Source organism: Dendrobates tinctorius, unplaced genomic scaffold, assembly GCF_039654945.1.
Source record: "Dendrobates tinctorius isolate UK_male_01 unplaced genomic scaffold, ASM3965494v1 ptg000028l, whole genome shotgun sequence".
NCBI lineage: Eukaryota > Metazoa > Chordata > Amphibia > Anura > Dendrobatidae > Dendrobates > Dendrobates tinctorius.
The window spans coordinates 82,414,922-82,427,733 of record NW_027361696.1 but is presented as its reverse complement, the minus strand read 5'-3'; the positions used below and the strand labels follow the sequence as shown (position 1 = coordinate 82,427,733).

Below are 12,812 nucleotides of genomic sequence, written 5' to 3'. Positions count from 1 at the left end.
TGAGAAAAAATTGTTTCAAAAAATGCAAAAGTTCAAATCACCCCCATTAAAACAAAACAAAAAAAAACATATATTTTTGGTATTGCCGCATTCAGAAAACTGATATATTAAAAAAATTAATATAATTGTTAAATGGTGTAACGAGGGGAAAAATCCAAACACCAGAATGACTTTTTTTTTTGGTCGCCTCAACATTGCAATAAAATGCAATAACAGATGATCGAAGTATCTACCCCAAAATATCAATAAAAACGTCAGCTCAAGGCGCCAAAAAATAAGTTCCAAATGAAAGTGTTACGAGTCTCAGAAAATGGCAGCAAAAGCAAAAAATTACCCTTTTTGTTGTTTTTTTTCCAAATTTATTTTCACCACTTAAATAAGAAAAAAAAAAAACCTATGCACGTTTGGTTTCTATATAATCATACTGACCTGAAGAATGATATTGTCAAGTCAGTTTTATCATATAGTGAGCATAGTAAATAAAAAAGAGGGGTTAATATCTATTAATCTTGTCTCATTAGCACACATGTACCCAATGTATTGTGTACTGATGTAGTAATTGAGGCCAATTAGATGCTCATGCAACAAAGAAGCGGTAATTGTTTGGGTTACTGCACCTCGTTGCCACCCTCTGCCGCCAAAGCAGTAATTACAGTAATAATCAGGCCAAATCCGATCAAGAACCTCCTTGTGAGTAGCAAACTGATAGGAGGGTAAGAGACTGTACATGTGCTGAACGCCTCATTCACATGAACAGATTCTTGGTCAGTGACGTGTTGGAGCTGCAGTATGAGGAGGCACCACTCTGCATTGGGTCACACCAGAAACGGTCGGACCGGGGGTAGTGCATTCAAGGGTTTGTCCAGGGTCTCTTTTCCACGTAGTCTGACATCGGACTTGTACATGGTCAGGACAGCTGCTGATGCGGCCATCTGATGCCAAGCTCGTCTCTTATTAAAGGAAAACCCCTTTAATATGACATATTGGACAGTTTCCCATATCATGTATTAAATGTATGTATTTTTTTTTTATACAGTGGCTTAATGAAGAAAAAATTGTTCAGAGGCTGATTGAAATGATTCACCCATCAAAGGACGATAATGTGAGTATATTTTCTCCTTCCACATGTGCATTTCACAACTTTAATTTATGGGCCAGTGTTTTAGGCATTTAGGAGTTCTATATGCAGTGTAGGAAGAAGTTTGTGGCTATAGAAGTCTGTGGCCGCAGGTTGGCCCCGCGGAGGCCCGCCTGTGGCCGCAGGTCAGGCATAAGTTTAGACAACCATTCCATGTCAGATCTGTAAGACACAGACCACCAAAGACAACATCCCTTGAAATGTCGTCTTGATTACTGTAGTTGTTTCAGATCAGTTTTTTGTCTTATACGCTACATATGTATTGTACTTAAAGGGGCTTTCAAGATTTTAAAATTGATGCGCTATCCTTAGGATAACTGGCTGCTTTCAGCACACGTCAGCTATTTGCATACGTCATCTGAGTGTTGACCTATAATAACTAATATAACAGTGACTTCAGCCTCGGGCTATAATGTGTGCTGTAATTCAGGAAGGCACAAATACTACACGACATACACTTGTTTTATAACACTGGAGCCTTGATGTATGCATCTGTATGGCTTACACTTCCATATGCACAAAATTTGAATTAAAACCATAGTGTGGTGAGAGACTTAAGATATTTCAGTGGTCTGTCTGTGTGTATCGCTCTCTACAGACCGTGTGCGGCAGGTACATAGCGTCTTGTTTAATATGACTATTTTCTTATTTCAGCAACATTCCAACGCTTCACAGTCGCTCTGTGATATTATCCGCCTTAGCCGAGAGCAGATGATCCAGATTCAGGATAGTCCTGAGCCTGACCAGTTGCTGGCCACTCTTGAGAAGTAAGGCATGCGCTTTTACATGTATCTTAATCCATAGAAACCTGCTAATAGTTGTCGTTTCCACAGATTTTGTGTAGGCGTGGGCACATGTACAGTGGCTACTGGTTGGTTAGATGCACCATTTGCGCTAGATGAAACATGCTTTAGCATAGAAGACATCTAGTTAACAAATAAAGAAAATGGTGTAATAAAATTGATGTACAGAAAACACAATTGCTCTACACTGGCTGTAGGGCGAGGATGCTGATATCTTATTCTACCCCAAAGAGCAAAATAACACCAACTAAAGCAACATTTACACATCCATGTGACACAGGCTCTGAACCCGGACCTGTTTAATAACTGATGTATTTACAGATCAGTGAAGCTCAACAGGTCTACATGCTACACGGGGGGAAAAAAGACATCACATGGATCCAAAGTTTCATTGATCCATACAAGTATCAGTTTTAAAAAACATTCTTTAATTGGGATTCAGAGCAGGTCCTATTCACTTTGCGGACCAGTCTACGCTATTAAAGTCTATGGATGTCTGTATCAAATGGATGAAACAAAGAAGACAGTCTTTGCACTTCAGTATAATACTATTTTTACTGATTAATGGTGTTGTCCATTAGTTGAACAACTCCTATTGAATCCCTATGTTTCCCCTCAGTAAAATAATAACACCTATACTCACTGCCGGCATCATTCCAGCAGTGTCGGCAGTGGCTTTGCCAGGGTTGGTGTGACATTGTCATGCAATCCGTGTGGTCAATCAGCGCTGGCTTCACTCTCCTTTTCTTCAGACAAATCAAGACATTTGGAGTAAGTGACAGAGCAGCCACAGCTCCCACTTTCTCCAGAGAGTGATGCCAGCATTAATTGGCTGCAGGGATCCCGTGACATTCCAATGTCATGCAAGCCCTGGGTGAGCCAGTGCCGACATCGGCAAAATGGCGCCTGCACCAGATGTGAGTATATGTGTTGTTATTTTACTGGGGGAAACATAGGGATTCAGAAGGGCTTGTCCCAGTAGTTGGACAATCCCTGTTAGAATCAGTGGCTAAATAAAATTTAAATAAAAACTCACATACCCTATCAAATGAGTGAGGAAAAAAAACAGATGACACCTAAGAAAAAAAAGTCTATTTCTCACGGATGAGAAAATTGACACGGATGTGTGAATGTATTAATCTAGAACAATTGGCGCAGAATTTTTGCCCTGAATGGTGGACCCTCACATTAATGCTAAATCCACAAAGCTGTACTTTAGTGACATAATATTACTGGATGCAAATTCTAAAATGGATTATTTTCGCCATTTATTTTAAGTCTTCCTTCCTTTTTACAGACAGGAGACTATTGAGCAGCTTCTTAATAACATGTTTGAAGGAGAGCACAATGAATCTGTGATTGTAAATGGCATCCAAGTTCTTCTAACTTTATTGGAGCCGCGAAGGCCAAGGTAAGCGCTGGAATCCTCCCTAAACCATGAAGGTGGCGTCTTTCAAAACCACATTCAGGTTGGAGCTGCTGCACAATGTTCTTCATGTGTGCGATTGTTTCTCTTGCAGAGCTGAACTCGGAGGGTTGAACGCTTTCTACTGTAATTTAGAGGGTCAGCTGGAGATTAATCCGGGTATAGATTCTTGCAATACCCAGGCCAGCGTAGGCACGTTGTTGGCCATCAAGCAGAGTTTAAAAGAGTTTCATCAGCTCCTCATCGATCCTCCTAAGGTAAAACTAGGAACCTGTAAATATACTATTTTTCTCTTTTTTTTTTTTTTTTTTTCCCCCTGTCATTATTTTTCTTGTTTCCCTTCTTTCTGTAGAAGGAGAGCTTGCAAACCACGTGGGGTGTCCTTGATCCACCATTGGGGAATACTCGACTCCATGTGGTGAAATTGCTGACTAGTGCAGTCAATGCAAACAACAGGCCTTTAAACCAAGAGCTGATTGAGCTCGATGCCGTCAATACCATGCTGGTAAGTTTTCTCCTATTATATGGAGATTATTACATAGAAAGAAATCACAATTTTACATTTCTTTTTTTTTCTTCCCAGAATTTGTATTTCACGTACATGTACAACAACTTTTTGCACTCTCAAGTGGAGGCTTGTATCACCAACATCCTGAACTCAAGTTCGATTGAAGATGGCAGCGAGAGCGACGCGTCTGAGAACTTACTTGTCAAATATGTAAGAACACTTCTAATGTTGACTTTTATAGGTTAAAGGGAAAGTAATATTTTATGCTTTTACCCTAACTTGCTATGACATGATGGACACTTTTTTTTATCATTTGTGAAGACTCATTTCTCCTATGCCTCATTGGGGGAGACAGAGACAGTCGGTGTTATGCTGCTGGCCACTAGGAGGACACTAAGTAAACCAGAAAAAGTTAGCTCCTCCCCTGCAGTATACACCCTCTCGCTGGCTGAGATTTCTCCAGTTCTTGCTTAGGGTCTATAGGAGGCACTTGGGTCTGGTTTCAGACCCCACCGTTTTTATTTTATTTTTGGTTTTTCTGTAAATTTTTATTTTTTAATTAACGGAGTGAAGGGGGCGACGGTTCCTTTCTACGGCCCGCTCTCCCCCCGAACCAACAACAGGCAAGCACGCGGAGTATACCTCCCCGTACACTTTCCTGCGACGATTGGGGCTGATTCCTCTGGCGATGATGGTGATGATCCTTACGGTCCCGGTAATCCACGGATACGAGGGCAAGCGCATGGAGTGCAAAGGAGAAGACTGGAACAGCGCTTCCGAATTCCCTGAATCAGCCCCATAGCTCTCCATCCCCCTGCCATAGGGAGGATCGATTGAGCATACCCCTTTAAGAACTCCTCCAGCTCTGCTACATCAGCCCAGGAGGATGAGAAGACCTGCATGGATGGCCCCGGACAGCGTGGCCTGCCGAGCACTGGAGTGGAGGTATGGGTTGGGTCCTGGTCCCCGGGAGAAGCGCTGACTTAGCGTCAGTGGCGGTGCATCGGCGCCCCATCGCGGCCCCAACCCCCCCAGCTCCCGGCGCCGAACACGGGTAGGCCAAAAAATGAAGTCCCCGGCTTTTCCGGCCTACTAGGCCGCAATTTGAATAGCGCCGCCCACGCTAACGCCGCCGCCGCCCCCTCCTCTTGGTGCCTCTCATTCTCTACGAGACGCTCAATTCTAATCTTGGGGGCCATGTCTTTTACCTCAGCCTGCTCTGAACACGAGCTGTGAGGCGGGCACTCTGCCGGATACCGGGTGACACCACAGGGCCACCGCTATTCCTCCCGGGGGACGCAGCACAGGCTCGGGTAAGCTGCATCTGCCCTCAGATTAAATCTTAACCCCTTCCCGGCACATTCCCTGCATCTGCAGACAGACTCTGCCATTAACCCTCTCAGGAGCGCTTTGTCTCAATCTAAGGAGGCTAAACGGGCTGCTAAGAAGCACACTGCGTTTTTTACCGTGTGTACCACTTGCAAGTCTGACTTACCCAGTGCACAGACTAATCCGTTATGCACGGTCTGCGACCCGGCCTGCGCACAAACGCCCCTTGCTTCCACTGCTGACGGGCCTCATGCGTTTAGTACCTCTGAGTGGGCTGCGTCCCTGTCACGGTCAGTGGAGTCTCTTACCCAGGCTATATTCTCCCTCTGGGAGGACTTTTTAAGTCAGAAAGCGTCCTTACCTCCCGAGGAGGGCTCTGGCGTCGGCTGGGAACCGTCCAACAGCAGGGGCCGTACTCGTTCAAGGAATGGTCAGGTCTCTAGAAAGCGGACCCATGACGTGTCCCCTAGTCCCGTTCACGCCTCAGCATCGTCGACTCCTGTTTCTAGCTCTCCTCCTGAGGTTCACAGTGAGCACGACTCTGAATTCGATTCTGACACGTCACCCCCTCAGAATCCCTCAACTGATCTAGAGTCACTTAATTCTCTTATAGAATCAGTCAACAGGATTCTGAAGTTGGATGAGGAAAATATTCCCACTCCAGCACACCCTATGTCATTTAAGAAAACCAAGCGTGTGCGCAGGTTATTTACCAGCCATCCGGAGTTTAAGGAAATTGTCCAGAAACATAGGGATCGTCCGCATAAGCGGTTCACAGGGCAAAAGTCTACTCAGGCTAAAAACCCTTTTGATCCAGACCTAATCAGGGATTGGCTACAGTCCCCTCCGGTGGACCCTCCTGTATCGCGTCTTGCTTCTAAAATGCTCCTATCCACATCTAAACGATCGTTGACTTATCTCCCCTTTTCAAACAGATCGTCTTTTTGGAGAGAAACTGGACCAGCTCATTTCTGATACTACCGGGGGAAAAAGTAAATTCCTTCCTCAACAAAAGGCTGTTCGGCCGTTTCACAACCAACAGCCGACGTGTTTTTGATCTTTTCGCAACAATTCCGGTTGGTCTTCCTCTACCCTCTCGTCCGGATCAAGTCGGTCCCCACGCGGAGACAGAGGCTCCCAGGTCTCATACAGACCTAACCGCTCTTGGAAACCCAGGCCTCTGGATCTAGGGGAGCCATATCTCATAGATCTACCCAATGACTTGTTGCGGTATCCAGCGGACACCAACAAAGTAGGCGTCACCTACTTTCCCTCAGCCACGCCTGGTTCACGGTTGTCCACAAGTGGGTCAGGGAGCTGGTGTCCTCTGGATACAAGATACAATTTTCTTCTCCCCCTCCAACTCGGTTTTTCCTTTCCTCTCCCCCCAAGAAAAAGACAAGTGCCTTCAGGCTGTTTAGGCTCTGCTAAGGGACGGAGTCATCATTCCGGTCCCTCATCACGAAAGGTGCAGGGGATTTTATTCAAACTATTTTGTGGTTCCAAAAAAGGACGGGACGATGCGACCCATTCTGGATCTCAAACTGTTAAATCAGTTTGTCAAGGTACAGCGATTCCGAATGGAATCTCTCCGATCAGTTGTCGCTTCCATGGAAAAAGGAGAGTTCCTAGCATCCATCAACATCAAGGACACTTACCTTCACCTTCCGATCTGCCCGTCCCACCAGCAGTTCCTGCGTTTTGCAATTCACGAGGAACACTTCCAGTTCGTTGCCTTGCCCTTCGGACTCGCCACCTCCCCCAGGGTCTTTACCAAGGTCATGGTGGCTGTCATGGCCATTCTTCACTCTCAGGGAGTAGTGGTGTTACCGTATCTGGACGACCTGCTCATCAAGGGTCAGTCCCTTCCAGCCTGCGAGGAATCCGTGGATATAACAGTAAATACACTTTCTCGCCTGGGGTGGAAAATAAAATTCAAAAAGTCTTTCCCAAAACCGGCTCAGCAGATATCCTTTTTAGGAATGATCTTGAACACTTCCCGCGGGTTGGTCATTCTCCCTTCAGAAAAGACCCAAGCCTTACAACAGGCAGCGCGGACTCTTTCCTGTCCAGTTTCTCACTCCATTCGTTTCAGCATGAGAGTTCTCGGAAAGATGGTGGCTGCGATGGAAGCTGTTCCATTTGCACTGTTCCATCTCCGTCCCATACAACATGCATTGCTGTTAGCTTGGGACAAGAACCCGTTCTCCCTGGACCGTCGGATCCTTCTGTCCCTGCGGGTCAGGCAAGCCCTCAGGTGGTGGACACTGAGGTCCTCCCTGAATCATGGGAGGTCTTTTCTCCCAGTAAGATGGTTGGTAGTAACCATTGACGCAAGTCTTTTCAGCTGGGGTGCGGTCTTTCGTCACCACACGGCACAGGGTCGTTGGTCAACCTGAGAGTCACGTCTCCCCATCAACATTTTGGAGATACGAGCGATCAGATTAGCTCTACGGAGTTTCTACCATCTCCTCGCAGGTCACCCCATCAGGATTCAATCCGACAATGCCAAGGCTGTAGCGTATATCAACCGTCAGGGAAGTACCCGGAGCAGGATGGCCATGCACGAAGTGAGTCACATCCTCCATTGGGCCGAGACCAAGCATTCGCCCATCTTAGCAATCCACATCCCGGCATAGAAAATTGTGCGGCAGATTATCTCAGTCGCCAAGACATTGCCTCGGGAGAGTGGTCTCTTCATCCGGAAGTATTTCAGCAGATTTGTCATCGTTGGGGGACTCCGGATGTGGATCTCATGGCCTCAAGACTAAACAACAAGGTTCTTTGCCCGATCGCGCGATCCATGTGCCATCGGAGGGGACGCCCTAGCTCTGCCATGACACCGGTTCTGGCTCCCATACATCTTCCCCCCTCTTCCCTTGCTTCCGAGGGTCATCAAGAAAATCAGAGCGGAGGGAGTACCAGTGATCCTAGTCGCGCCAGATTGGCCGCGCTGAGCATGGTATGTAGAACTAATACAACTAGTTGCAGACGTCCCCTGGCGACTTCCAGATCACATGGATCTACTCTCACAGGGCCCGATTTACCACCAGAGCTCCAGGGCCCTGTCTTTGACGGCTTGGTCATTGAATCCTGGATTTTAGAACAGGCTGGGTTCTCTCACGACGTGATTTCCACCATGATTAGTGCTAGGAAGCCTGTGTCCATGCGCATCTATCACCGCACCTGGAAAACCTTCTTTTCGTGGTGCAAGGATCATGGTCAATCCCCTCTGGTGTTTTCCATTCCGGCCATATTGGAATTCCTTCAATCCGGATTAATATCAGGCCTCGCGCTTAGCTCGCTCAAGGGCCAAATTTCGGCCTTGTCATTGCTTTTCCAACGCAAAAATTGCCATCAAACTTCAGGTCAAAACATTCATTCAGGGAGTTTCCCATGTGGCGCCTCCTTTATAGAAGGCCATTGGAATCATGGGACCTTAACCTGGTTCTCGGGGCCTTACAGGAGGCTCCTTTCGAACCGCTGCAGGACGTGTCACTGACCGTCCTCTCTTGGAAGGTGGTCTTTCTAGTGGCAATTACGTCAATCAGACAAGTTTCGGAATTGGCAGCCCTGTCCTGCCGTTCTCCGTTCCTGAATTTTCATCAGGACAAGGTAGTTCTCAAGACGTCCCCGTCCTTCCTGCCCAAGGTCGTCTCCTCTTTCCATCTCAACAAGAAAATTGTTTTGCCTTCCTTTTGTCCGGCGCCAGTGCATCGCATTGAGAAAGCCCTCCACACCCTGGATGTGGTTAGGGCGCTGAGATGGTACATCTCGATGACGGCTCCCTTCCGCAAGTCAGATGCCCTGTTCATGCTTCCAGAGGGGCAGAGGAAGGGTCTAGCCGCTTCAAAAGCAACGCTAGCCAGGTGGATTCGCTTGGCGATTCAGGAATCCTACCGTGTCAGGAACGCGCGTGTCCCAGCAGGGATTAAGGCGCACTCTACCCGCTCAGTGGGCGCCTCGTGGGCCATTCGGCATCAGGCGTTGTCAGAACAGGTCTTCAAGGCTGCGACTTGGTCCAGTCTGCATACTTTTACAAGACATTACCAAATTCATTCTTAGACCTCTGCGGATGCAGCTCTCGGCAGACGCAGCCTGCAGTCGGCAGTACCTCAGTGTTGACTCAGTGGTACATGGGGTTTGAGCGGACGTATGCTCCCCACCCAGGGACTGCTTTAGGACGTCCCACTGTCTCTGTGTCCCCCAATGAGGCGTAGGAGAAATAGGGATTTTTGTATACTCACCGTAAAATCCTTTTCTCCGAGCCAATCATTGGGGGACACAGCACCCACCCTGTTTAGCCTTTTGGCTCACTGTAGCATTCTTTTTTTTCTGGTTTACTTAATGTCCTCCTAGTGGCAAGCAGCATAACACCCACTGTCTCTGTATCCCCCAATGATTGGCTCGGAGAAAAGGATTTTACGGTGAGTACACAAAAATCCCTATTTAACATACCATGGTTCTCGTCAAAGGCCTTGATTTATTTTTTTTTTTTATTTTTTTTTTTTTAAATCACTTTTTTTTTGTCTTGTGATATTTGGTGGATAATGCTATGAAAAGTTGAAAGTGGTAAATCTGGGGAAAACTTCTGAAAACTCTTAAGCTCCTTTCACAGTAGTAAAATAAACAAAAAAACATGTGTAAAACTTTTTTTTATTTTCTAATGCAAATTCAAAGAAGAAAAAAGATGTGAATGCGATAATGAATTGGGTCCACAGTTGCTTTGTCCACTGTAGATTCTTAAAGATCTATGATATAAAATTATTTTTAAGGAGCTCAGACTACTATGAAAAAAACTAGATGGTGGGCCCGATTCTAACGCATCGGGTATTCTAGAATATATATGTAGATTATTTAAAGGGAATCTGTCACCCCATTTTTGCTCCATAAGCTGGGGCCACCGCCATCAGGGGCTTATCTACAGCATTCTGTAATGCTGTAGATAAGCCCCCAATGAAACCTGAAAAACAAAACACGTTAGATCAGGGGTCCCCAACCGCCGGTCCGCGGCCCAGCAACGGGCCGCTGCAGTGCCCTTGCCGGTCCGCGGACAAAAGGGGAGCCAGGGGCGGTCAGTGGCGTAGCGGGGGGCTGGGGCGGCGCGCAGCAATTCTTAGACTGCCCTCGTGTAGCGGCGGCCAGGGAGCGATCCAAGCAGCTCCGCTGCCTGCAATTGGGAATAGCAGGAGCGGAGCTGCAAGGACCCGTCCACTGCGTCCAGCTTCCTGCCCGCCGCCCGCACTTCCTGTCTCTGACTGACACAGAGAGGAGTGCGCTGCTGCTGTGTCAGAGCGAGGAAGCGCGGGCGATGCTGCGGACAGGTGAGAGGAGAGAGGTGGTGTGTGTGTGTATATATAGTGTGTGTGTGTGTGTGTGTCTGTCTGTCTGTGTGTGTTTGTCTGTGTTTGTGTAGGTGGAGCCTGGCCCTGGAGGAGATGGGGACATGAGGAGAAGACCGTGATGGGGAGAGAAGGCCATGATGCCTGGGGTGATGGAGAGAAGGTATTGATGGGAGTGGTGGAGAGACGTCAATGATGGGGAGAAGGCAATGATGGAGAGACGGCAGTGATGGGGTGAAGGCAATGATGGGGAGAAGGGAGTGATGGGGTGAAGGCAGTGATGGAGAGACGGCAGTGATGGGGTGAAGGCAATGATGGAGAGACGGCAGTGATGGGGTGAAGGCAATGATGGAGAGACGGCAGTGATGGGGTGAAGGCAATGATGGAGAGACGGCAGTGATGGGGTGAAGGCAATGATGTAGAGACGGCAGTGATGGGGTGAAGGCAATGATGGGGAGAAGGGAGTGATGGGGTGAAGGCAATGATGGAGAGACGGCAGTGATGGGGTGAAGGCAATGATGGGGAGAAGGGAGTGATGGGGTGAAGGCAATGATGGGGAGAAGGGAGTGATGGGGTGAAGGCAATGATGGAGAGACGGCAGTGATGGGGTGAAGGCAATGATGGGGAGAAGGGAGTGATGGGGTGATGGAGCACTCATTCAAAACCTATGGTGAGTTGAGTCACATTATAAATGTTATTTAATTATAAGTATGCACTGCTACACTACGTCCATAGCCCCGCCCCCTTATGACCAAAGCCCCACCCCTGCCACACCTCCATCCCCGCCCTGCCGTGCCATGGAAGAATGGTCTTGCTTGAAACCGGTCCCTGCTGCAAAAAAGGTTGGGGACCACTGCGTTAGATTATACTCACCGGGGGAGGTGGGTGTCGCGGTCCGGTCCAGCGCCTCCCATCTTAATACGATGATGTCCTCCTCTTTTCTTCTCCCTCGGCTCCTGCGCACACGTACTTTATCTGCCCTATTGAGGGCAGAGTAAAGTACTGCAGTGCGCAGGCGCCAGGAAAGGTCAGGCGCCTGCGCACTGCAGTACTCTGCTCTGTCCTCAGCAGGGCCGATAAAGTACGCATGCGCAGGAACTGAGGGAGGACGTCATCGTATGAAGATGGGAGGTGCCGGACAGGACGGCGACACCCATCGGACCGGACCGAACGCCGGGGTGAGTATAATCTAACTTTTTTCTTATCTTTCAGGTTTCTTCGGAGGCTTATCTACAGCATTACAGAATGCTGTAGATAAGCCCCTCCCCGATGGAGGTGGCGGCAGCTGATAGGCCAAAAATGGGGTGACAGACCCCCTTTAAATTCCGAGCGAATATGACTGATTGCGGCAAATCCGTGCGGCAGGAGATGACCCTCGGCAACCGTCGGGAGATCAGCGGCTAGCGCCGCAGATCTCCCGACGGTAGAGGTGGCGTGCGTCGTTCTAATTCCGTGCCAATTCGCGGCCGGACTGCGCCTGTCGCTGATTGGTCGCGGACGGCCGCGACCAATCAGCGACGCGGGATTTCTGTTACAAACAGACAGACAGACGGAATTAGACGATTATATAGTAGATAAGTAAATTCCCCCTCACCATTCCCCTGCAGCACCTTTTCCTAACTTACCAGACCCTTCTGGATTTTTCTTCCTGGTCCCAGCTCCACATACAGAGATAGCAGTAATTGCATTGATTTAGTTTACATTCTTTTTCTTACAAAACACTGTGTTGCTGTATCTCATATGCTGATCAGTAGTATAGTGAGGTACTATATGTCCTGAACTGCTCGTCATCTTTGCAAGATGAGCTGTCCCTTTGGAAATCGGGTGAGGATGGCTCCATGTTATCTTCTGGTTCAGAAGTGCATGGGATCCTATTCCTGTCCTCATCGTAACTAGAAAGTTACTTGTAGCTTCCCGCAGCTATTTCTGATTCTTTTAGTTATGACTTGTAAGCTTTCTTGAAGAGGTGGGTTTTCAAGTTCCGCCTGAAGGACCCGAATGTGGTTGATAGTTGGACGTGTTGGGGCAAAGAATTCCAGAGGATGGGGGATATTCGGGAGAAGTCTTGGAGCAATTGGGTGAGGAGCGAATAAGTGAGAAGAAGAGAAGGAGGTCTTGAGAGGACCAGAGATTACTTGAGGGAAGATTTCGGGAGATTAGTTCAGAGATATATGGAAGAGACAGGTTATAGATTGCCTTGTAGGTCAGTATTAGTAATTTGAATTGGATACGCTGAGGGAAAGGGAGCAAGTGAAGGGATTTGCGG

At 47.8% G+C, this 12,812-nt stretch overlaps 1 protein-coding gene across 2 annotated transcripts in view; it reads left to right on the top strand.

Annotated features, from left to right (window-relative positions):
• Positions 1–12,812, top strand: part of PPP6R1 (protein phosphatase 6 regulatory subunit 1) — a 105,670-nt gene that overhangs the window by 35,569 nt on the left and 57,289 nt on the right. For both annotated transcript variants that reach the window (XM_073571088.1, XM_073571087.1), the window contains exons 5-10: positions 1,037–1,102; positions 1,793–1,905; positions 3,239–3,352; positions 3,462–3,624; positions 3,720–3,872; positions 3,951–4,085. In XM_073571088.1, the coding sequence (XP_073427189.1) occupies positions 1,037–1,102; positions 1,793–1,905; positions 3,239–3,352; positions 3,462–3,624; positions 3,720–3,872; positions 3,951–4,085 (744 nt within the window). The remainder of the gene's footprint in view (positions 1–1,036; positions 1,103–1,792; positions 1,906–3,238; positions 3,353–3,461; positions 3,625–3,719; positions 3,873–3,950; positions 4,086–12,812) is intronic.